The sequence below is a fragment of the Leuresthes tenuis genome, unplaced genomic scaffold (assembly GCF_036924035.1).
Source record: "Leuresthes tenuis unplaced genomic scaffold, fLeuTen1.0.hap1 SCAF_2, whole genome shotgun sequence".
In the NCBI taxonomy this organism is placed as follows: Eukaryota; Metazoa; Chordata; class Actinopteri; order Atheriniformes; family Atherinopsidae; genus Leuresthes; species Leuresthes tenuis.
In genome coordinates, this window is record NW_027325356.1 from 42,124,454 (window position 1) to 42,150,512 (window position 26,059).

General features: G+C 40.6%; 1 protein-coding gene across 1 annotated transcript in view; it reads left to right on the plus strand.

Annotated features, from left to right (window-relative positions):
• Positions 1-21,017, plus strand: part of adamts17 (ADAM metallopeptidase with thrombospondin type 1 motif, 17) — a 174,604-nt gene extending 153,587 nt beyond the window's left edge. Inside the window, exons 20-23 of the mRNA XM_072381119.1 lie at positions 8,146-8,350; positions 10,955-11,107; positions 20,389-20,566; positions 20,787-21,017. Coding sequence (XP_072237220.1) covers positions 8,146-8,350; positions 10,955-11,107; positions 20,389-20,566; positions 20,787-20,797 — 547 coding nt within the window. The 3' untranslated portion in view covers positions 20,798-21,017. The remainder of the gene's footprint in view (positions 1-8,145; positions 8,351-10,954; positions 11,108-20,388; positions 20,567-20,786) is intronic.
• The last annotated feature ends 5,042 nt before the right edge of the window (positions 21,018-26,059 follow it).

The following is a 26,059-nucleotide window of genomic DNA, read 5'->3' on the forward strand; positions in this document are numbered from 1 at the left end:
CCTTGCTCCACCTCGCAGGGATTGGCCACGATCAGGCTGAATATTTGGGTTTCCTTGTGCTCTGGGACATCTGTCAGCAAAGTGTCCAAGCTCACCACGAGCCCAACCCGCTCCCATGGAACTTCGACCTCCAAGTGTGCTTCTTCTGAACCCTCGATGGGGTCGATACTGGACTTGTCCCCCTGAACGTTATGTGTATTGTGGTGTTTGTATTGAAAGTGGTGTTTGAAGTGGACATGGTGGTTGTGTTATAACAGCTGGTGTGTAAGGTGTGATGTTCATTGCAGTTGAGGGTAGAAGTATCTGTTCAGTGGCCCCCAGCATCAGCAGGGCCTGACCTTTTACCTTTTGTTTCCCTTGCAGTTCTCCCAACTGCAACTGTGCAAGTTTTCTTTGGATGTTTTTATCCTGCTCCTTCAGTTTTAGTTGTCTATATTTTTCAACTGCATGCACCACATAATCCCGGAATACCCCATGTGGCACTGATCTCAATCCAACCACATCCTCCAGCCTCCTCCGAACTGGGTCGGGCAGAGCCTCTAGAATGGTGTCTCTGAACAATGTCTTTAACTTTTCAATGTTTCAATTTCTTCCTGCGTTTCTTGTTTCCATTTTCTCATTTGATGTGCAACATATGCAGCTGGACTCTCTGTATCTAACAGTGGCTCACCCTTTAATGCTTACGGGTCCACTCTTGCAGGATACTCAGTACGCAGTGCTTCCCACAATGCAGCTCGATTTGCATTCATTTCAGTTTAATTTGCTTGGTGGCTCAACATCCAATCATTCTTATCGTGTCTCAAAGTGTCCTCCATGGAAGAGGCTCCAAAACACCCACACTTCTTTAATGTCTCACACAGCTAACAGTTTGCCCACAGTTTCTTCTTCAAAAGCTCTTATCCACTTGTTTGCACCCTCGTGAACATCAGGCAATCGAGCAACCAGCTCTGCAAAGTTGAGCGTCTGCCATGGCACAAAATGTCCCTGAGTCCCTTTTATCAAAATTGGATACTGTCCTGGATCAGTATATCTATCTGGTGGATGAATATAGTGTCTGTCTCTCAGAACATAACTTTTATCTTTACTGATTTTGACATCTTGATGTTTTTGTTTTTTCGAATCTTGCTTCTCAGCTTGGTTTATTTCTTGCTGCAAATCAACCGTAGAATGCTCAAGTTCTACCCAGTACGAGTCTTCTAAGAGTTTATCGTTAAATTCTGCATAGCAGTCTTTCTGCCTGTACTGCAACATCTGGGACTCATGTCTTGTAGTTTTGCCTACAGGGGGAGTTGTGGTTCGATCCTGATGTGACTTTTGGTGATCTGAGGAATGAGCTGTTGATAAAGCTGTAGCACTCTCAGGATCTTCAAAAGATGGCCTTTGAACTGATGATTTTTTTTATACCGTGGGGGCTGTCTCTCTGCCTCCTGATCTGTGTTAGGGACAGCGTCTGGCTGGGGAGCTTTCATTGTCTCTTTTTGCTCTTATCTTTTGGTTTGGGATCTCTGATCCTTTTTTTTTTCCCTTGTCCTGTCCAGCATCATGGCAGCAGAATTGAAGTCTGAATACCTTTAATGCCAAACAGATTTGCTTTGCCAAGGGAAGTTTTATGAATGTAAAGCTCCCCTTGATGCCCATCAACTGCCCATTTAATCCAAACCCCCCCACCCCAGCAATCAGAAGTAGGCAGAGAGGACCACAAGACCCAGGCCACCAGCAGCCTCAACGGAGCACAGAACCTGGGAAGCCTACCCGAGGGACAACCACGCATCCACCCAGAAGACTGCAGAGGAAGCCCCTGGACAGAGCCCCTGTAAGCATAGGGCAGAGGCCCCCCGGGGACCAGGGACAACAGCCCACCGACCCCAGCAACCCAGAGATGGGCCGTGCACCGGACCCGGGCCCCAGGAGCCTGAGCGCCCCCAAATCCCCCGGCAGAGGCCCCCACCCAAAACCCGAGAGAGCCAGATGCCCCACAGTAGGCCAGCGCATGCCCCAGTGCCCCTGGCCAAGTGCCCCGGGAGTCAAGACGTTGCCACAGGTGTGTGAAAAAGCGGGGAGACGCAACGCCCCCCCCCATCATCCATCATCTCTGATCTCTGATCCTTAATCCCATACTCTCACAAGCAGCTACATCGAAAGCGCCACCTTTTGGCCAAGGTGAGAACCGATTTTTTTATTTTTATTTATTTTTTTTATTATTATTTATTTTATTTTTTTGTTCGTTTTCCCCATTTTTGAGATACTTTTTGAATATCTTTGAAAAGTTTAGGATTCTTTACACTTATGATCAATATTGGTGTTGAATCCAATTAATTATTTCACCTGGTTACTTCCTTCCCCTTTTCTTTCGTTTTCTTTAAAGCAACTCTTGGATGTCTAAGTGTAAGCTAACCTAAAGCTCAAACTGATACAAGTTTAATGCTAGAATTAGTTTAATTAGATGCTGCCAATTATGCTAATGAATAGGCTCGGCTGATGTCGGTGTTAATGTTAGTTAGCCTTGAAGGCTAACAAAAGGCTTATGCTCTAGGTTGAGTTAAAACCAATGCTAATTCAATACAAAGCTAATTGAGCTTTTTGCTATTGTGATTTCTAATTTGGATTTAGGTTAATGTTAGCTTTAATGCTATTGTTAATAAATGCTAACTTTATTGCTAATTTAGAACTAGATTATATTAGCTTTATTGCTAATAAACGCTAACTTTACTGCTAATTTAGAACTAGATTAATGCTCAACCTCTTTTGATGTGACTCAAGCTAAGGGCGTTGCCCTAACTTTTGCCCTACCCAGATGCTCCCAATCGGATCTCTACACAATGACCTTTCACCAATCCAAACGAGACAACAATACACGTCACAGCTCTGTAAATTCTAATTCAATGAAATATGAACACACCTCTAAGCCTACCTCCTAGGATTTTAGTAACTCCCCCCAATCTGTAATCTAATAATCAGAAGAAAACAATTGAACCGCACCCTATTCTTCACCACACAACAGCGTTTGTATCACTGTTGTAACAACTTAAGAAAAGAGTCCAAAATACAAACTCACAAGCTAGAAACAGGCAGAAATACATTTAAATCTCAGCTTAATTAATGTGCACTGGATACTGAAATACTATGACAATATGATAAAAGAAAATATCATTATAATAAGAACATTTGTGGATCTTGGTCACAGAATAAAAATGTCAAAGCATCCAAGGATATAAATGTAATGCAACTCAAACCAGCAACCTGAACCAGAAACAAAATATAGACACACAATACGAATCACAGCAGCCAATAAATAAATACAGTTATAATAATAATATAATAGAACACACTCAATAGAACTCAACAGATGTTAAGTTCGAATTAATGTGTGTGTTTTAGTCATGTAATAGGTATTAAAAATGAAGAGAGTCAGGGATGGGATGAGTTGATTTTTGATTTCTCACTTGAAAAACTTTTTTTGTTTTCTTTTTTTTCTTCAAATTCACATAACACAGCAGGATTTCACACACAGCAGCACAAATGAGTACAAACAAACCGGTTCACACACACCAAGTCAGTCAGTTGGTCAGTCACCAGTCAATCCTTCCCACTATTAAATTGTTTAATTTATTTTATTTAGACTTTTATTTCTAAGGAATTTTCTAAATAATATTCATGGAATCATAAGAAGCTGACGTGTACTTTATTAGCCTCACTTGTGACCTCTTATAATATCTTACACAAAATAAAACAAAATGTTTTCTTTACTGAGGTCAAAGATAACTCCAAAGAGTTTTAAAGAGATATTAAATTATATAAACACATATATTAAAACATGCCCCTATAGAACTGGAATATAATTTGCTTGCAATACTTATTGATTCCACCTTCAATTTCACAGACATGTCATGAAGGGACCTGTGTGAACTGGTGGAAAATTGATCTCCTTTAAAATTTGCATCAAAAACAAGGTTTTTGCGTGTTGATGGAGTTGACTTTCTTTCGATTGACAAACACGTCCTTGTCTATTGATGGTGCAATTATTTTGATGCGTCCTGTCAATAACATCGTCCACGCTTTGATCCTGTGTAGTTGCTGATTGTCCAAAGGAAACCAGATAAACTTTTGTATCCTTTGTATGTCTCGAGAGCGTGTTGATAGTTTGGTTTATGGCACGGCTGACTGATGGTTGCGATATTCCTAAATCGTCGGCATTACAAAGTTGCATTTTTCCTGTTGCAAAATATCGTAATGTTGCCAAATATTTTGTCTCCGGACTGATCAGGTTATTTTTCTCATTTTCTTAATAGGGGATGTTATTGCATCCTGCACTAATTCTACCATAAGTTTAATACCCTCACGATTTAGCCTATATCTCTCTTCATCAATTCACAGTCCTCCATTGTCTCCAAAACATTTTGTCTTGCTGCAGTCATTTTCTGATTCTTTTTGAATAGGTCTTACTGAACTAGGAGTCCTCTCTAGGACTTTTAAGCTCTACTAGAGTTAGGTGCTACTTTTAGGCCTAAAAGCCTTTGTGAATTGCTCTTCGTGAAAAAAATTAGGAGTCCTAAATTTTGTCACGGTTTATGTTCTGTTTCATGTCTTGTCTCGTCATTTCCTGTTTTATTTTCAAAAATCACTGACCTTCTCCCCTCGTTTCAGGTATCTTGCCCTTCCTCCAGTGTCAGGCGTCTGATTGTCTTCCCTGATTCCCAAGTGTTTCCACCTGTTCCCCTTGGTCCCTCATGTGTTCAGATAGTCTGCGTTTCCCTTGTCTTGTGTCAGTATGTTGTCTCCGTTCGAGCATCATTACCAGCCCTTTGTCTTATTCCTTGAACCACAGTTCCTCGAGCCTGCAGTGAGCGATCCTCCTGCAGAGCTATCTTGTGTTGTAAATTATTCTTGTTCCTAGCCTTAGTTTATTTATTAATACGGTAAGTTTTCATAGCCTTGTTTTTCCTCCGTTTTCAAGGAGAGATTTTTCATTGCTACCTTTCATAGTTGCCTCCGTTAAAGGAGAGCTTTAAGTTTATATTTAAAGTTTTATACTGCCTCTCTTTTTCGAGTGCGTCCTTTGTTTAAATTCGCCTCGTTAGGAGAGCGTGTTTTTGTTAAATTGTTCATAGCTTTTCTGTTTTCCTCCCAGTTTGGAGAGATGGTTAACTTTCATAGCTGCGCTCATCCTCTACGCCATAGTTACTGAGGAGAGCGCTTAGGTTTTTCATAGCCATTGCTTTGCTCTGCCTGGAGATCGCCCTGCCTTGCTGTGCTCTGTGTGCTTTGTTTGAAAATGAAACCCTCTTGTAATCTTAAAATACCCTATGTCTGTGTCCTGAGTCCCCTGGTAACTGACAAATTTAAGACTGACATGCTCATTTTTTTGGAGTTTCCCCTAAATTCGCCCATTAGGAGCTACTTTTAGCCCTAAGATCCTTTGTGAATATGGCCACAGGTCTTTATGTCTTTAAGACATGCTTGTAGTCTGACCAACCTATTGGGTTCATCTGGTTTCATAGATGAGTAACAGTGATGAACCTGAAGGTTCATCTGATGCGTTCTTCCACCTTTCCTTGGACATAACATGGATTGTTTCTTCATTTGTTTATGTCTCGGCTCTCCCTGGATCCTATTCTGGACATGACGCCCCTGCTCTCCCCAGTTCCATCAGCCTCTGTGCCTAGCTCCCGGCCTGATGAACCAGAGACCCCATCTGTTACCAGATGGCCCTGGTAAATGCCAGGGCAAACAAAACACTGACAAACAAAACTTTTAACCTCATGGATTTCTTCAGCTCCTGTTGTCTGAATTTTCTTAGTGTCCGCGGACGTTGGGTCACTGAAAACTTTAGTCTACGCCCACCTGCTGAGTGGGCCACACCTCGGCCTCCAGTATAAATTGGACAGAGAGTGGACAATCAGCTCCCATTTTTCATCTGCCTGAATAACACTTTGAATACTATTCTAAAAGCCTACAAGAATAAATACAAGCTGCTTGACAAGGTCCATGGGTGTCCAGCGGGCCAAACTGGCTACATCCTCAGTTTGGACTTACACAGCAAGGGTGAAGGCTGCCTCGGCCCACAGCCCGTCAGGTTGGCGTTGACTCCGCAGGCCACCTGCGGGTTATGAGCTGCTACCACTGGAAAAGAAGCAATGCCGAGTGGAGTGTTTCACTGTTGCAGTTGAGGAAGCTTTTCCCATCACTGAGGAGTACCCGCTGGACAAGGCTATCCTGAGCAAAACCTCCCCACTTCCTGCCAGAATGTTTGAAGCTGCCAGAGCCATACAACAAGAACCTGGCTGTTCTGCCTGCACAGGTTCCATCTTGTCTGGACAACATTGGTGGGGAACCTTCACTTTAGAGCATACCGACTGATGGGACCCTGCCTGGCCTTGTTTCCGGGCCATCACAGCCAACCAGTCCAGAGTGGCAGCCGAACCTGGGAAGCTGAGAGCGCCTGTGTCTACATACGCTCTCATCACCAAGGTGGAAGGTTTCATGGAGTGGGGCTTGCTGGCCATCCCTCCACTGGAGCCAAGTATCTCCTTCCACTGTTACGCTGATGGCTGTCAGATTTATGTGACTCTAAAGTGGAGGGATGCCTTTTCAGTTGCACCTCTCTTTGTATGCCTCAATGACATTAAAGCTTAGTAGGCCCTTAATTTTTTAGATTTTAATGACAAAAAACTGAAGTAATGGTGAGGTCCTTGTCCCCTTCTGTTGACCTGGGTCCCTTGGCACTGCATGTAAGGCCTACAGTTACAAATCTGAGCTTCAAGATGGGCATTTTAAATTGAACCGTCAAATTGCTACAGTAGTGAAGTCAAGCTTTATTGATTTAAGGCAGTTGGCAAACGTGAAACCCATTCTTTCAAGACAGCACTTTGAGTCATTAATCCATACCTTCATTACATCTCAGCTAGATTATTGCAATGCACTTTAAAGTCAGTCAGTCTTCTCTCTCACGTCTCCAGCTGCTTAAAAATGCAGCTGTACATCTTTTAACTGGAGTACATAAGAAAAATCACATTACACCCATTCTGGCTTCGCTTCACTGGCTGCCTGTGTATTTTCGAGCTAATTTTAAACTTCTTTGTATTTTGACAGTGTTATTTGTTTTTAAATGCTTAAATGCTCTCATCCTGCCTTAACTCTGAGCTGTCCCATCTGTACACTCCTGCTCGGTCTACCAGGTCAGCTGATTATCTGTTTTTCACTTTGCAACTTAGACAGGCCCCTTCATTGTCCACTTTCTTTTCAAATCAATCTTACTACTTTTACTCATTGGTTTTTGACCCAGTATGAGACATTGATTTTATTTTTGGTTTATTGTGCTTTTTGTTGGACTTCTTGTCTTTTATTTCTGTTTTAGCTGTATTTTATTGCCTTTATTTCTGATGTGCAGCACTTTGTTTCAGCTATGGTTTAAGTTGGTATGGACTAACTTCAGTTTTCTGAAAGCTTTTTGTCAACATGCTGGACCTGTTGTCATGAAAGTAATTCAGAATAATCTAGAGGCTTAGACAAACTTTACATGTTTTGAATATTGCAATATTTCAATCAGTTTAGATTTTACAAGCCAATAATCTTCTCTGTAACTGACCAATAAAGAGGAAAAAAAGGCACTGAAATATGGACCAACATACCAGCGTTCTTTCAGTTGTTCACTGTACATACATTCACACACACTCACATATAAGTACATTCTGTTTCAATTTATATTTATATTAAATCCAGTTATAAATTATCTATATTTTTTTACTTGATACACAAAATGTGTTAATGACTGCTGTGGACAAGCATTTCACATTTCAATCTTAAAAAAGAAGAAAAGAAAATAACTTTTAGCACATCCACTGAAAAGTTGCAAATGTCACTGCAGTTAATTGGTTAATTCAGTAACAAGTAACCTTTCAGTTTTTATTATGCAAAATTAAGTAACATAAATGGTTATACAAATATATAACACAATAAAAAAAATTACAATAACCACAATAAAAACAGCAGAATAATCAAACACCAGAGGCAGCTATATTTCTGTATATAGTTGAGATATTTAATTTTTATTTTCGCTAAATGTTTTCAAGGTTTTTTTTATGAATTTTGCTGTAAGTGTACTTTCAGTGAACTGTCAGTTCTAATAATAGCCTGATATTTTCACAGATGGGTGACAGGTGAGTGGGGACCTTGTTCTGTCACATGTGGTAAAGGACTTCAGCAGAGGAAGGTATCTTGTGTTTACCATGTACAGAATGGTTCAGTCATCCACACCAAGGAGATGTACTGTCCAGGGAGAAAACCTCCTTTTCTACAGGGCTGTGAAGGCCCCCCCTGTTTCACCGTGTGGCATGCTTCAGAGTGGTCAAAGGTACGTCAATTGGAGTGTTTTTCTCAAATGAAAGTAATGTATTTAAGATGAATCATTTTTACACAAATCAATACACCATTATAAAATTGTCCATTGATTCACATAAAAAGTGAGTCACTTAGAATGTATTCTAAGTACATTTTACTGTCTTTCAATTTGAATATGAACAAATTACGCACACACTATATAAACGCAAGATACAATAAACTTCTCTTCCCTGTATGTTTTGGTCGTCCTCTCCGTTGTTGCCATAATTAACCAGAAGGAGCCACCAATCATTACAATAGATCAATATTCTTGTGATCTCATGTGATGTTTTTGGTTGTGCTTTTGTTTAGATATATATATTTTATCGTATCTATTAACCTGACTTTCAGTTTTTTTTAAATAGTTCATTTAAATTCATTAAATTTCATTCAAATTTAAATACATTTTTGCTTTCTTACTTGCTTGCTTATACATTTTCATTCAATAGATTGGTACCACCTGTTTACCAATTTATGGTTATCCTATCCCCTTTTTATCCTCCTCAGTATCCATGCTGCTTGGTTTTGTTTGCTCCTTGTAAGACCACTGTTTCATTTCCCACGTGTCTCTTTTCCATTATGCCTGTTCAGTTATTTTGCTATCTTGGTTTGTGTATTTATTCTTCAAATGCTCTGCTTTTCTCTGTAAAGCACTTGGGGTTACACACTTGTTTGAAAGGTGCTAAATAAGAAAAGTTCAGTTCAGTACAGTTGTGACAACCAGGAGGATTGTCTTGTCAGGTTGATGTCTGGACTTTGGACCATTGCAACACCTTGATTCTTTTTTTTTTTCAGACATTCCTTTTTTTTTTATTGATTTGCTAGTGTGTTTAAGATCTCATCAGCCCAGCAGAGAACCCTCTGGGGGGTTTAAAAGGAGGCCAGACAAACTGACGAGACTGAGACCCCTCTGGGGGCTGGGCAAGCAGGAGATGAAGGAACAAGAGCCTCTGATGGACGGCCAAGCATGTAGCAACGAAGGAGCCAGAACCTCTGTTGGATGACCAGATGTCCACGGAGGAAGTAGCTAGGACCTCACTGGCGGATAGCCAGGCAGACAGCCAGATATCCAGCAATGAAGGTGCAGAGACCTCTCTGGAGGATGGCCAGACAGACGTTGTGGACAACCAGGCAGGCAGCCGAATGGCAGGCAGAGCATGAGCATCTCAGCCAGTTAGCCGGACGTCAGACGGAGAAGGAGCCTCTTACGAAGGTGGGTCTGGATACTGGAAAACTGAAGCCTGGAGGCTGGAGATCAAAAGACGGAAGCTCTGGAGCACTGAAGACAGAAACTCTGCAGACTGGAGCTCTGAAGACTGACAGTCAGGAGACTGGTGCACTGCAGACTGATGCTTAGGAGACTGGGGCTCTGATGCTAATTCAGTCAAAGATTATAACTCAGGCGCAGACTGATGAAGACCCAGACTCAGGCACAAATACTGAGGCTGAAGCGAAGTCTGGTGAAGGCTGAGGCCAAAGCTTAGAGGCTTGGGAGCCAGAGCTTCCTTGGAGCTGCTGAGGCTGCAGCAGATATGTTAAATGGTAAATGGACTGTACTTATATAGTACTGTATAGTATGTTATACTGCTTTATATAGCTTAATTGAAGATGAAGAAGATGGAAAAGAGGAAGAGGACAACTCAGAACACTGAATTGGTGTTCTCTGTCACTTCTGCAACTGTGGCCACTGCAAAGCACTTGTACATGGCTTGGTAAAACGGGTGCTTATGAATGATCCAAAAGTCTTGGATTCATGAAGTAAAATAGCTGCATAGGGAATTCAAACCTTGTTTAAATGTTCATAATTGTGGTGTCCTGAAAATGTGTTATGGCTTTTAATGTCATGAGAACTGTCTTAATGTTATTAACTGGGAAGCAATGCATCCAGTGATCAGTGATTTACCATGCTCTTTAAAGGGCAGAAATAGACATATTTCTTCAACTTAGAAGTACTCACACAATGGCTTATTTATCGTCGTTACGTTGACGCCACCTTTACAAAAAAAAAAAAAAAAAACGTGATTGTAGTCTCACAAAATGTCTGAGGTTTTGTCCATTTCTAAGGTGATCTGTTCTACTTTAAGATTTTTTTAAGATTCCAATTTAAGATTTAATACTTCTTTACCATGTCAACATAGTTTATTGGCATTTTGAGCTTCATGCACTGACAAAGATACACTCAGTCCAATCCATTACAAGACAAATTTATAAAATACAATACATTTCAAAAGAACAAGATCACATCCATAAGGGTATAATATTTCATTGTTTATTATATTTCCTAGTCTGGAATTTTTATATTTTTCTCCTGGAACACCGAAGTACTAAGGGGCGGATTAGCAGAAGCAAACCCACATCTGTAGTGTCATATGCAAATTTGAACAATTCAAGTAACTGATACTGTGAAATACATTCATAAGCATATAGTTAGAACATAAGTGTGGACAGTACACACATCTGTAGGGCCCTGGTATGTTAAATTCCTTTTGGGGGATGTTAGGAATGCAAGTGTCAGACAGGTCCTTAAAGTAGCAAAACTGTAAAAAATCTGTCACTCTCTTTCTGTCACTCTCTCCAGTGTTCATCAAACTGTGGTCAAGGTGTTCGTAGAAGGACAGTGTTGTGTTCAAACCCTAAAGGACTATGTGATCCTTTGTCCAAGCCAACTCAAGAGGAATCCTGTGAGGACCACTCTGAATGTTTTGAGTGGAAATATGGAGACTGGTCTAAGGTATGATTATTTTCAAACATCATGGCTCCTGTATGGTTGGTTAAGGGTGGGTATCAAAATCTAAATTGGCATTTGAACTTTTTGTATGTGTCCCATGTAACAAGTGGGGGCTCATCCAGATCATGTGATTCCCCTTAAGAAAAATGTCATTGCAAGTTCTTCAGCCTTCAATCTCCAGTCCTTTTGTTCCTTTTCAAGGTGGCCATTACAAAAAATTTGTCATTTGTTAGCTTTTAGAATAAATGATTCAAAGATAATCTCACAATCTGCGGTAACAGTGAAGTGACTTTTTCAGTTTAATTTAGTTATAGTAACACTTAACGGTTGTTGAAGTAAGCCCTGAGTGTAAGCTGTTCCACCTTTTTAACAATCCTTTATGCTGTTTACTTTCAGCAGCCTACCCTCAACTTAATAATAACAGGGTCACATTTGTTCTAATGGTGATGGCAATTCTGGCTAATTTCAGTGCTCTAGGTCAAGTCAATTTGTATAGCACATTTCATGTCCAAAAAACATTCAAAGTGCTTTACATAAGCAGTAGGGAGCGGAAGAAGCATTAAGAACACAAGAATATAAAGACAAAGAAATAAAATAATTAAAATGAATTAAAACAAGCAACAGTCTCGATAAGTTAAAAGATACCGTGCAGATTTCATGCACAGACACATGAGAAAAGAAATGTTTTTAACCTGGATTTAAAAATGTCTCCATTTGGTGACAGTTTAATCTCCTCTGGCAGTTTGTTCCACTTGTTTGCAGCATAGCAGCTAAATGCTGCTTCTCCATGTTTAGTCTGGACTCTGGACTGGACCAGCTGACCTGAGTCCTTGGATCTAAGAGCTCTGCTGGGTTTATATTCTCTGAACATATCACAGATGCATTTTGGGCCTAAACCGTTCTGGGATTTATAAACCATCAGCAGGCTTTTAAAATATATTCTGTGACTGACTGGAAGCCAGAGGAAAGATTTTAAAACTGGTGTGATGTGTTCAGATCTCTTAGTCCTGGTTTAAACTCTAGCAGCAGCGTTCTGGATGAGCTGCAGATGTTTAATGCTCTGTTTGGGAAGTCCAGTTAAAAGACCATTACAGTAATGGAGTCTACTGGAGATGAATGCATGGATGAGTTTCTCCTGGTCTTTTTGGGAGAGAAAACCTTTAATTCTGAGTTGGTAAAAAGCTGCCTTGGTGACAGCTTTGATGTGGCTGCTGAAAGTCAGATCTGAGTCTATCAACACTCCAAGGTTACCAACTTGGTCAGTGATTGTAAGGGCCCGAGTCTCAAGATATGTACCAATGCTGACCCTCTTCTCTTTGCTGCCAAACAGAATGATCTCAGTTTTGTCTTCATTTAATTGTAGAAAATTCTCTCTCTCTCTCTCTAAGTAGGACCTGAACCAGTTAAGGACCACTCCAGAAAGTCCAACCCAGTTTTTCAGCCTGTGCAACAGGATTCTTTGATCTACAGAAAAAAATATCAAATGGCACAGATCAGCAAAATTACTCTTAATTTATTATCACTTCTAGCTTCTTTAATTAACTCACTTATACAGATATACAATTAATTTCAGTTTAGTTTAAATTTAATTAATAGAAATGGAATAAATTTCAATTAAATTACATGTATGCGATACTAATTCACAACAAATTTTATATCAATACACTTTGAAGATACTACCCAGCCGGTTTATAATCAAAATCAATCTAATTGATTGTTAAACTCAAACAAGTCCAGTTTATGGAAAGTAAATTAGAAAAAAGTTCAGACTTCAGCTTTGTGGAGTAATGGTTTGCATTGTTGAGTCACAGCAAGAGGGTTCCTGGTGCCAATAATTAGCTCTCTCACTCAGCTCCCCTTACTGTAGTGTCTAGTGTATCTTACACCAGCACTCGGAAATGTATTTAATTGCACCAACAGTTTAGGAGTTGCTTCTAGTTGGACTGCTGCTACGTGCTGACATTTCTCTTGGATGATTAAATACCACTGAATTTCTTCTTATAAGTGACACACTTTTGCATCAAACACTATCACGCACTATTTGATTTATACTAGCACCCATTTATATAGATCTTTGATAATTTGACACGTTTTTACTTTTCTAGCGGTGTGTTTGCTTCTCTAGCTTAGCCTACTAGCTCTCTCCTCTGTCCCTTTTCACAACAATGGTACATGTAACAAATTCAGCCTCTCGGTAGAAAGAAAGAAAGGTTTTCAGAATTGGAATCTCAGCTCCACACTGTTGAAAACCATATGATAGCAAGCCAGGTCCCTTTAGCCAGTGTGGCGTAGCAAATCCCCAGCTGTACCTCAGCATGTCCCGAGCAACCTGGAAACCAGGCTGGCTGGGTACCACTCAGGGAAACATCCACTGAAGAAAAAATAATGGTAATTGGCAGCTCTATAGTCAGAAACGTGGCATTAGCGACACCAGCGACCATAGTCAAATGCATTCCAGGGGCCAGAGCGGGCGACATAGAATCCTATTTAAAATTGCTGGCTAAGGATAAGCGGAAATACGGTAAAATAGTTATTCACGTCGGCGGTAATGACACCCGGTTACGCCAATCGGAGGTCACTAAAATTAATGTTGCATCGGTGTGTAATTTTACCAAAACAATGTCGGACTCCGTAGTTTTCTCTGGACCCCTGCCAAATCTGACCAGTGATGACATGTTTAGCCGCATGTCCTCATTCAATCGCTGGTTGTCTAGATGGTGTCCAGCAAACAGCGTGGGCTACATAGATAATTGGCAATCTTTCTGGAGAAAACCTGGTCTGATGAGGAGAGACGGCATCCATCCCACTTTGGAAGGAGCGGCTCTCATTTCAAGAAATTGTCATGACCAGATTACATCTCAGGACGCAGGGTTTCAGTTTCTTCAAAAAACAGTCTTTGAGGGTTCAAAACTCTAAGACTGAGCAATCAAAAAAGGCAATGAAACTTACCTCTGATACGCATAAATGGAAAAAGCAAAAAATAAATAAATAATCGCTCCACTAAAAGGAGGAAAACACAAAACAATAAAACGTCAACAGTTACTGAAAATCACTCCGCTTACGGAGGCAAAAGAACTCGCAAAATAAGGTTGAAACAACAGAAAACACTAATCTATGAAAGGTAAGCAAACAAAGGATCACTACACACGGAGGAGACAAAAGGCTGCAAAATCATAAACTATGGAACTAAACTTTGATATGAAACTTACAACTTGGAGGAATCGGAACAAAATCCAAATAACGACTAAGGTCAAGGCTGTGAAAAGACTGTGGCAAGGCTGAGGTGAACGCATGCAGACAAGAACAAAGACGAACACACTGGCACGAGATAAAGGGAGACGCAGACTCTTATACACAGGGTAACGGGGAACAGGTGGAAACAGCAGACAATCAGACCGAGAAAGAGCAAGTGACCTGAAACGAGGAGAGAGTTACTTTTCAAAATAAAACAGGAAATGACAAGACAAGAAGACAAGACAGTGACAGAAATATGGACAAATTTATTAGTCATCCAGAAACATGACAACCCAGGGTTGAGACCAGGATGCAGAGTTGTAGTCTAACACAATTCTCTGCCGCTTCCCACCAACTTAAAATCCAGAATGATCTGGGGTTTTCGTTTTCCATATTCCTGGACCTCTGTCTCGCGATGTCTTAAAAGCACTTCTGTGTCTAATGTTGAGCAGGGGGAGCTCAGGTTTATTTGACCTAAGTGTCCCCACCAGGGCCATCCTCCTCTTCTGTAACTCCTTAGCAAGAGGATAAGGTGAAAAAACTGTTGGTGGTAACGATATGGTGCTCAAGCTCATCGGTGAGTTGAAGTACCACCCACATCCCTTGGTGGTACTCTCTAGGTATTGAGGCAGACCTCCTTGTATACAATTGGACCCTCCATGCATACAAGGTCTGCTTGTAACAGAGAGCCCAAATCTTTCCAGGTTTGGAGTGAATATACTGTCTGATTGAACAGTGGCTCCTAAATAGGAACCAGCTGTTCATTAAAGGATATGGTTAAACAGCTTGGGGAGGCGGGTGCTCCATCCATTCCACAGGTCCTTAATCACGGCCAGCTTGTCTCTCCTGCGGCGGTTTGGCAGGGACAGTCTGTCATCGAACCACAAGGCCAGATTGATCTGGAAAAATCTCTTCTGGGATATTGTTGCAGCAAAAATAACACGCTCTGTCTCATTGTCCCACAGGCTCTTGGTTGTCTCAAACTGTGACCTGACGATGTTGGCCAAGATCAGCAGCCCCAGGTGGGCCCGCAGCTTGTCCTCACTCAAATCTTTCAATTCCTTTACTAACCTACTTCCCTGCAGGTTTGTGAAGTGCAGGATTAGCTGCAGGATATCCTCAGGGAAAAGAAAATCAAATGCAGTCTCAGGGCTGCTGATCGTGGCAAGTCCAAAGTAAGTCCTGGGGTCAAGAAGGAGGGGGAATGAAAGACAGGGCCTCTTCATGTGTGGAAGACCACATGATTTTCCCATTCCTCAATCTCCATAGAGAGGCCTCATCCTCCATTTCAAGGATAAGGCTAGAATTTATTAGATATTAATGGAAAAAGCATTATAATATCTAAGGATTGGAGAATATCAAAGACAAAGTGGGTCCCGAGGGTCCTGTTCTATACACCCTGAAATAGAGGGGATCATGGAATTTAAATTTAAAAATAAAACAATCTAAATATTGATAAGAAACAATTTCTGCAAATAGCCTTTAAACTGACCGATATATTGAGAATCAAAAATTCTAATTATCAGAATGTGTTTGGTGCGTGTTTGGTCCCCTCCCCTCCTTGAATTTCCATTGGGATCAAGAATCTATCTATCTCCCCACAACGATTTGGAAAAAAAAATCCTGCTGAGCCTTTTTGTCGTGCTCTCCTGGCACAAAAAAAAGAAAGTTCTGTCTGTCTCACAATCATTGCTACCAATCAAACAAAGTTGGCATGTCATGTGTGCAAAATTAAATTATGTTGGGGCAAAGCTCTTAAGCATATGTAAACATGCGAATCTTATCTAGTTTACACAACCACTTGCACTTGAAATATCTTACCCTGATGCCATCCACAAGTCAACAAGCACCAAATCATTAAATCAGTTCAGTCAATTCAGTTTTATTTATTTAGCGCCAAATTACAACAAATGTTATCTCAAGACACTTCAATAATACAGTCATATTCAAGCCAATTTAATTGTAATCATTCTTTGTAATCCTAATCCAATCAAATTAAATTAATTAAATTCCAAATTAGTCCAATTCATACATACAGAGCCAATTCAAAAACAATATCCTAGCTAAGGAAATCAACAGATTGCACCAAAACTTCTCTTCGGCCCAATCTCCCATCCTGAGCATGCATGAGGCGACTGTGGAGAGAAACAACTGCCTTTTAACAAGAAGAAACCTCCATCAGAACCAGAACCAGGAAGGGTGGGGGTTGAGACCGAAGAAAAGAGGGGGGGAAAACACCATAACACCATTCAAAGGATACTTGTTGGAACAGGGAAACACAAGTTAATAACCACAATCATGTCAAATCTATATAATGTCAAATGAGGAAATAAATGGGGGAAAAAGAGAGCAAAGTGAGGAAAGGTGTAACATAGGAGGCTCCCATCAGTCTACACTGATAGCAGCTTCACAATGGGATGTTTCAGCATCACCTGAGCCATCGGGTGTCTGCTTCCCGGACATTTACTGGCAGCTTATTCCACATGAGAGGGGCCTGATAACTGAACTTTATATGTGAGGAGAAGAATCTTAAATTCTATTCTGAATTTAACAGGGAGCCAATGAAGAGAAGCTAAAACTGGAGAAACATGATCTCTCCTGTTAGTTCTAATCAGAACTCTGGCTGCAGCATTTTGGATCAGCTGGAGGCTTTTCAGAGAATATGTGGGACAGCCCAATAATAACGAATTACAGTAGTTCAGTCCTGAAGGAACAAATGCATGAACTCGTTTCTCTGCATCACCCTGAGACAGGATGTTCCTGATTTGAACAATATTATGAAGGTGAAAGAAGGCAGTCCAAGAAACCTGTTTTATATGTGCTTCAAATGATAAATTCTGGTCAAAAATAACTCCAAGGTTCCTCACTGTAGTACTAGAAGCCAAGGAAATACCATCTAGAGTAACTATATAACTAGAAAATTTCTCCCTGAAGTGCTCAGGTCCAAATGTAACAACTTCAGTTTGTCTGAATTTAGTAGCAGACAGTTCTGAGTCATCCACGTTTATGTTTATGCATTTGGCAGACAATTTTATCCAAAGCGACTTACAGGTAGGCAGATAGGGTAAGGGGGTCTTGCCTAAGGACCCCTACTGGAGGTAGCACGTTTCATGCAGGGGATTTATCATCCAGGTCTTTGTCTTTAAAAGATGCTTGTAGTCTGACCAACCTATTGGTTTCATCTGGTTTCATAGACACGTACAGCTGAGTATCATCAGCATAACAATGGATATGTATGCCATGCTGTCTAATAAGGTTACCTAGAGGAAGCATGTATAAAGTAAAAAGAATCGGTCCAAGCACCGAACCCTAAGGAACTCCATGACTTACTCTGGTGTGTGAGGAAGATTCTTCATTTACAAGAACAAACTGGAATCTATCAGATAAATATGACTTAAACCAGCCTAATGCAGTTCCTTTAATCCCAATAACATGTTCAAATCTCTGTAACAGAATGCTATGATCGATCGTATCAAATGCAGCACTGAGATCCAACAGGACAAGCACAGAAACAAGTCCGCTATCAGAGGCTAAGAGGAGATCATTGGTAACTTTCACCAGTGCTGTTTCTGTGCTATGATGCACTCTGAATCCTGACTGTAACTCTTCAAACAGATTATTTCTATATAAATGATCACAAAGTTGAACTGCAACTATCTTTTCAAGAACTTTAGACAAAAAAAGGGAGATTGGATATAGGTCGATAATTAGCCAACACTTCTGAATCAAGAGTAGGTTTTTTAAGTAAAGGTTTAATTACAGCAACCTTAAAAGTCTGAGGAACATATCCTGTCAACAAAGACAGATGGATCAAATCTAATATGGAAGTAATGATTCAAGGGAAAAATTCCTTGAACAGTCTGGTTGGGATTGAGATTAACTTCCTTGTCAAAGGGGCAACATTGTCCAGTGTTGCAGGCATTGAAACTATAAACAAGAAGAATGCTGTCAACAAGAGAGTCATGTATTGTTGGAATAAAATTTAGGGAGCTGTTGTAGCCAAATTATATATCGCCTGCACACAAAGCACCAACAATATATATCTATAGCGGACATACGTAGCGTGACGTGATAAGATATAAGGATTTATCCGAAAGTTCTCACTATCTGAATAAGCCTTCTTTTACCTCGTTTTAGGGCACCACCTTCAATCGAAGGAAAAAGACAGAATTTTACGATTCTGGTATGTTAAATTAATAATCAATTTTTAATTAATAACTTATAAATTCCAGTCTCATATAGTCGCGACTCGTGAATTCTCGTTTTGTTGGACTCACACTTACGTAAAGAACACATACACAAAAACCGGTTGATTTTATATATGTATATATATGAACCATTTATTAAAATGACATGACCAAAGACATGAACCTTAAGACAACAGGAGAAATGCTTTGAATATAGGTGATTATATAAGAAACACTTAGTGAATTGAAAAGAACTAAGGGGAGGGGATGGATGGATACTGGAATCATTCAAATAGTCGAGCTTTGTTACTATTTGAATTTAAAGACTAACAACTTGGGTTAATCTATAATTTTAACAGCGAATTCTCTCCACACCCAATGCATACCGTCTGAAATGTAAGAACAGGGCGGAACTTACAGTTAGGTCAGCTCCGAACCAAAGGTAAAGCCAACGGGTCCAACTGGGTCTCTCTCGGTTCCGCGTCTCGCGACCTTCGTTGTGGTTGACTTTCTGGGACTGGACCGGTCGCTTTCAAGCACCGTAGAATGGCTTCCTTCTGGTAGCTTGAAGACGAACGGAGTGGTGTGTCGGAATTCACCACAAATAACGACAAAACTGTCCAAGGGTGGAGTTGGTTTTGGTTGCTGACCAACTCTGAGGAGGTGAACTTAAATTCACCAAAGATTGACAAAAAGGTTGACAAGCTGAACGCTGGCTCCTTTTGGTGATCAAAAATAGGTGAGGAAGCGTACAGCAGCAGAGTTTAAAATGTGCTATAGAAAGGAGACAGGATGACGGACGAACAAAAACGCAAAATGTATCTTTCTACTACATTCTTCTCTTTCTGTCTTTGTTCGGACCTTCTTCTTCCATCTCATCTTCCTCTCCTGCCATTTCCAAAGATGACGGACGAATAAAAGCGCAAAAGTTATTAATCAATCGTTGATTATTAATTTAACATACCAGAATCGTAAGATTCTGTCTTTTTCCTTCGATTGAAGGTGGTGCCCTAAAACGAGGTAAAATAAGGCTTATTCAGATAGTGAGAACTTTCGGATAAATCCTTATATCTTATCACGTCACGCTACGTGTGTCCGCGATATATATATATTGTTGGTGCCTTGTGTGCCGGCTATATAAATTGGCTACAGTCCTCATGCCCCTCCACACCTCCTTGGTGTTATTGTTCTCCAGCTGTCTCTCTACCTTTTTCTTGTGCTCCACCTTAGCTCGACGTAGTGTCTTTTTAAGCTCCAGTTGTACATTCCTCCACCTTTCTCCATCCCCATTCTGGAACGCCATCTTTTTCTGGTTCAGGAGGACTTTGATGTCACTGGTGATCCATGGTTTATTATTAGGATAGCACCTTACAGTCCTCACTGGAATCACAGTGTCCCTACAGAAGTTAATGTCGTCTCTGGTGGTGCTGACCCTCCTGTCCATGTCAATGTCCATTTCTTCTTCCTCCAGCAGTACAGCCCAGTCTGTGACATCAAAGCAGTCTCTTAATGCATCACTCGCCTCTGGTGACCACTTCCTGAAAGATCTGGTAGTAACAGGAAGTCTTTGTACACAAGGTCTGTATGTGGGTTATAGATAGACCATGCTGTGATCAGATCTACTCAGTGGTGGAAGAGACACTGCCCTGTAAGCCTCCTTCACATTAGCGTAAAACAGATCTAATGTCCTTTCTCCACGCTTTTGACAATCCACATACTGTACAAAGCCAGTCTGGCAGGAGGATAGAGAGGGGTAGTTTACGGTTATTTTTACATTTACATATTTTTACTACCTCAACCACAAATTCTTTGAGAGCGACAACATGAACTGTGACAAGGAATCATTTTCATTTGCTGTTTCAGTGCTCAACTTCCTGTGGGAAAGGCCTGCAGTCACGAGTGGTCCATTGTATGCACAAAGTGACTGGTCGTCATGGTGACAACTGCTCAGTGAGGCTGAGACCACCAACCTACCAACCTTGCCACCGTGGGACCTGCTCTGAGAAGATTCTGGGGGACACCACCAGCTCCTCTGGACTTGGTGAGACAATGCAACATGAGGTTAAACATGTGGGCTGTTAGCATCAATGTGATCTCAGTTTATTGTCTTGAAAAAGTGCTATTAATGACTGAGTCGTTAAATAGAAATCACAAAAAAGGAACTAAGCATATAAATTCTACAGTTGTATAATTAGTTGCCACTTTGCTGCCCTGGTTTGATTTGTCTTTCTCACCTGCATGTTTTTATATGAAACCAACAGATTCTTACTAAAATGTGGATGATGCCGATGATGCAATTCTGCTCCGGAGCCCCTGGAACAGGTTGTGGGAAGAATAATGTTGCAAAAGATCCTTGACAGCAGAACACACTGATGAAACAACAGTATCTTCAGTTGGAAGTTTATTCATCTCTGCTCCAAAAAGGATTGATACAGAAGGTCATTCCTGTCCACTACAATAAACTGAGAGGGGACTCCTCCCATAAGCTGAAATGCATGATATATGTGCCTTTTATTTGTTATTATTTTTTTCTTTTGGCAAAAGAGAAAACACTAACAATATACTTTTCCCTTGGGGACTAATAAAGTATTACTCTGTGCTATCATTTCTATTATTTTACTTCTATTCTAATGTAAATGTTGTTGACTGAACTTTCAAACCAATACTGTGAGTGGCTAAATGTATTCTTTAGATTTGATCATACTCTTGGTCATGTTAAATATCACAAAGAACAGAGGAGCCAAAACAACACAAAGACTTCCTGTGTTGAACACGTAAATTAGGAGACAGTAATATCGAACAAGTCCACTTTTTTCAGCTCTAAGGTTATATGTATCAAGACAAAATAAAATAACTAGGGCTGGGCAAATATTAAATTCTTTAATCGCGTTAATTGCATGATTTCCTGTGATTAATCCCGATTAATTGCATTGTTAGAAGCAAAATCCTAACATTAATTCAAAAGTAGCATATAAAGCACTTTTATTGAAACTGTGAACGAATGTGCCATACATTTGTTGTGCAAACACTTAAAAGCAGAATCTCACTAAAAAAAATAACCAGAAAACACTTTAAGTGCAGTTTGTCAATTCCTACAATTTGACTTAATGAATTCAAAAGTAGTAAAGTGCATGGCATCAGCATTTAAATGAATAAATAAATAAAAACAGTAGCAGTTAAATAAATTATTTGGTCAAAATCTCAACTTAAACAATCAAATACAAAACTTAAGCTTATTGTCACTGATATAAAAATTATATAAAAATGAGACTCTCAGTAAAAAAAAAAAAAGAAAACACTTTCAGTGCAGTTTGCCAATTTCTAGAGCTTCTTTTTCTTACTCCTCTGCATGAATCCAGTTGCTAAGGCATACAAAATTATTCACATTTTCAGATGATAAAGAAGCTCTCTTCTTCTGTAGAATATGACCAGCAAGAGAAAACGACCTTTCACACGGGACGGATGTTGAAGGTGTATCTAAATACTTCTGTGCATAGTCAAAGTCAAATTTATTTGTATAGCACATTAACAATTAATAGTGCTTTACATAAAATAAAAGCATTGCAGCAGGAAGCAGAAAAAGCATTAAAAGTATGTAAAAGAATATAAAGAGAAATAATTAAAATGAATTAAAATGAATAAAAACTAATAAAAACAAGCAACAGTCTCGATAAGTTAAAAGATACCGTGCAGATTTCATGCATAGACACATGAGAAAAGCAATGTTTTTAACCTGGATTTAAAAATGTCTCCATTTGGTGACAGTTTAATCTCCTCTGGCAGTTTGTTCCACTTGTTTGCAGCATAACAGCTAAATGCTGCTTCTCCAGGTTTAGTCTGGACTCTGGACTGGACAAGCTGACCTGAGTCCTTGGATCTAAGGGCTCTGCTGGCTTTATATTCTCTGAACATATCGCAGATGGATTTTGGGCCTAAACCATTCTGGGATTTGTAAACCATCAGTAGGCTTTTAAAATCTATTCTGTGACTAATTGGAAGCCAGTGTAAAGATTTTAAAACTGGTGTGATGTGTTCAGATCTCTTAGTCCTGGTTAAAACTCTAGCAGCAGCGTTCTGGATGAACTGCAGATGTTTAATGCTCTTTTTGGGAAGTCCAGTTAAAAGACCATCACAGTAATGGAGTCTACTGGAGATGAATGCATGGATGAGTTTCTCCTGGTCTTTTTGGGAGAGAAAACCTTTCATTCTGATGTTTCTGAGTTGGTAAAAAGCTGCCTTGGTGACAGCTTTGATGTGGCTGCTGAAAGTCAGATCTGAGTCTATCAACACTCCAAGGTTACCAACTTGGTCAGTGATTGTAAGGGCCCGAGTCTCAAGATATTTACCAATGCTGACCCTCTTAGGTTTGTCTTCATTTCGGCTGTAGCTCAGGAGGAAGAGAAGTCGCCCACCAATCGGAAGGTCAGTGGTTCGACTCTGGCTTCCCCAGGATACATGTCAAAGCGTCCTTGGGCAAGACACTGAACCCCACGTTGCCCCCCCAGTGTATCATTGGGGGTATGAATGTGTGTGAATGATTAGAAAGCACGTAGTTATTTGTATCTTAAGACGTGCTGTATGAGTGTGTGTGAGTGGGGTGAATGCGGCATGTAGTGAAGCGCTTTGCGTGGTCAGCTAGACTAGAAAAGCGCTATACAAGTACAAGTCCATTTACCATTTAATTGTAGAAAATTCTCTCTCATCCAGGTGTTTATTTCCTCCAGACACTGACACAGTACATCTGCTGGGCTGTAGTCGTCTGGTGACAGAGACACATAAACTTGTGTATCGTCTGCAGAACTGTGATAATTGATGTTAAAGTTCTGCAGTTCTGACCCAAAGGGAGCATGTACAAGTTAAACAGAAGAGGTCAAGTTCAATGGACTTGTACTTAGTATAGCGCTTTTCTAGTCTAACTGACCACTCAAAGCGCTTCACTACATGTCACCCCACTCACACAGCACGTCTTAAGATTCATAACTACATGCTTTTTTCCAATCATTCATGCACACATTCATACCCGAGTGATACACTGGGAGGCAACGTGGGGTTCAGTGACTTGTAGCCCGGGGAAGCCAGAGTCGAACCACCGACCTTCTGATTGGTGGGCGATTGCTCTTCCTCCTGAGCTACAGCCACCCCAAGTTAAACAGTCATGGCCACTCGCTCAGATTCATAGCTGCCAATTGTAACAAAATAAAGTCCAACCCAGTTGTCCAGTCCGTGCAACAGGATTCTGTGATCTACAGTATCAAACGCAGCACTGAGGTCTGAGAAAAGTCTTTGTTCAGGATCTCAGAGCCAGTCTTCCTTCTCAGAATATGTCCTCACCTTGGTTGTGGCATTTGGGATTCTCCTAATGTTCTGGTTAGCCCTTGGCTGAGTTTTGGGGCCATTTCTCTTGTTTTTATTGTTTTTTTGTATCACCTTCATCATCACATATTGTATTTAGAATCAACAAATTGTATCTATTATGCAATGGGACTTCAGGTGGTGGAGTGAGTGCTGGAGGTTTAGGTTTCGTGCTGGGTTTACCTCTGCGACGGACAACATGAGACCAGGTTCTGTCTGGGGTCAGCTTGCCGTGTGAGTGTGCATGTTTGGACCTCCACTCTAATAGACAGGAATCTGAACTGATGGTGGGCTCTGCTCTGACGCTTCGACGCACACTGTGCTCAATTAAATCATATTCCTGTTCAGAATTGGACTCAGTTGAATCAGCCAGGAGGGTTAACTTTTTCTTTGGTGGCTCTGATGTTTCTTTTTCCACAGGTTTCTCTGCAACAACCATCTGTTCCTTAACTAAGTTGGTGACAAAGGCCCACACCTCACTCCTCTCATCTCTGGGTATACACTTGAGGTCCTTGAATCTAGGGTCCAGTGCAGTAGCAATCTTCAGATATGCAATGTTGGCATTTTCCTTACGTGTCTCCAGGTCTTTTCTGAATGTAGACTTGAACTAGGTCATATAGGCAGGGTCCCCATCTGAGCTCTCCATCACCCGTGATACATGGCAAAAAGCAGGTAGAGCCACAGAGCATGAGACACACTTTTCTCCTCCCAAAAATTCTTCACATACTTGCAACAGAAAATAAACTCCACTTGAGTCAAATATAAATTGCATTTACTTATACACAAAAATATCCATTACATATTCATGCTGCATTTACATATTTCTTCATACACACGTACACACACACCCTCACACACGCTATTTTTCTCACATGCACTCTGACAGGTGAGACATATGATGTAAAACATAAACATAAAGCATTTCCAACCTCTGCAGTTTGTCCATTTCAGCAGTAGCTGGCATGGCAGTCTTGGTGTGTGTAGTGAGGACATCCCTCAGTGGCTGTTCGTTCCAGTGTGGAATTCTATCTTGTTGGAACATCTTGCACAAGCGACTCTTTCTTTTGTCCATGTTCAACTTGTTTTTGGTCTAATTCTGCAGCATTTGCTGGACTGCGTTTAAACAACTTATCTGCACTTGGCCAGAACATTGTCAAGTACAAAAGAATAGTTCTAAAGAGATACTGTGATGGAACGCTGCAGACGAAGCAGGGGACATGTTCGAAAGGCAGATGTCTCGCAGCAGCGGTCATGTTTCTTCCACTATGTGTGCTAAGTGAGGTGACTTTATTTGACACATTCCTCTGTTGTGCAACTTGAATAAAGTGTTTGGCGCACGTTTCCGCAGAATGTCTCTCCTCTGTTTTCATTACCGTTAGAGCATGTGAATGCAGCTCCCACTGTTCATCAATATAATACACTGTAATGCAGAGGTAATTATGGTTACTCAGTGATGTCCAGATCCACAGCGAGAGCAACGGAGGTTGCACGTTGTAAAGTTACCGCTTTTGCAGTCCTCTCCTTTTCATACAATTCCTGTATTCTTCTTGTGATGGTGCATCTTGAGGGAATCTCATGCCCGCCATCATTTGTTGCGATTTGGAGAACGTTTCTCAGACCAACGTCTTCCACAACACTAATCGGCCTGGAGGCAGTAGTGATCCTCTTCGCTATAGCATTTGTTAACTTCTCTTGTCTTTGTTCATCTATACTTCTCCCACACGTTGCATCTAACATAGTCTGCCGAAGCCTCGCTCAGCTTGTTTCGTTGGATGATTTGCTAGTATCAACTGAGTGTTTTGCACTTGGGAGGTATTTCAGACTCCAAGTACTCCGGTGATAACACAATTCAACGTTACAGTGCTTACAGATGACTTTGGCTCTGTCGACTGCGCCGTCTGGAAGTATTTTAAAATGAAAATGGAAAATGGAAAAGTTCCGTAACCTTCACCATGTTTCTTTTTCCCTCTTTATTTGCCATTCTTTTCCTTTATGATTGTTTCCTGTGAGCGCCGCAGCAGTAAGCAACATACTAGGCTTGCTCACGATGGACTTTTTCAAAATAAAAGCCAGTGAGCAACAGACGTTTACAATAAAAATAATAAATAATAAAAACTGCGTTAATGGGAGGCAAATAATTGTCGGCGATAATGAATTAATTTGTTAACGCAAAAATAACGCG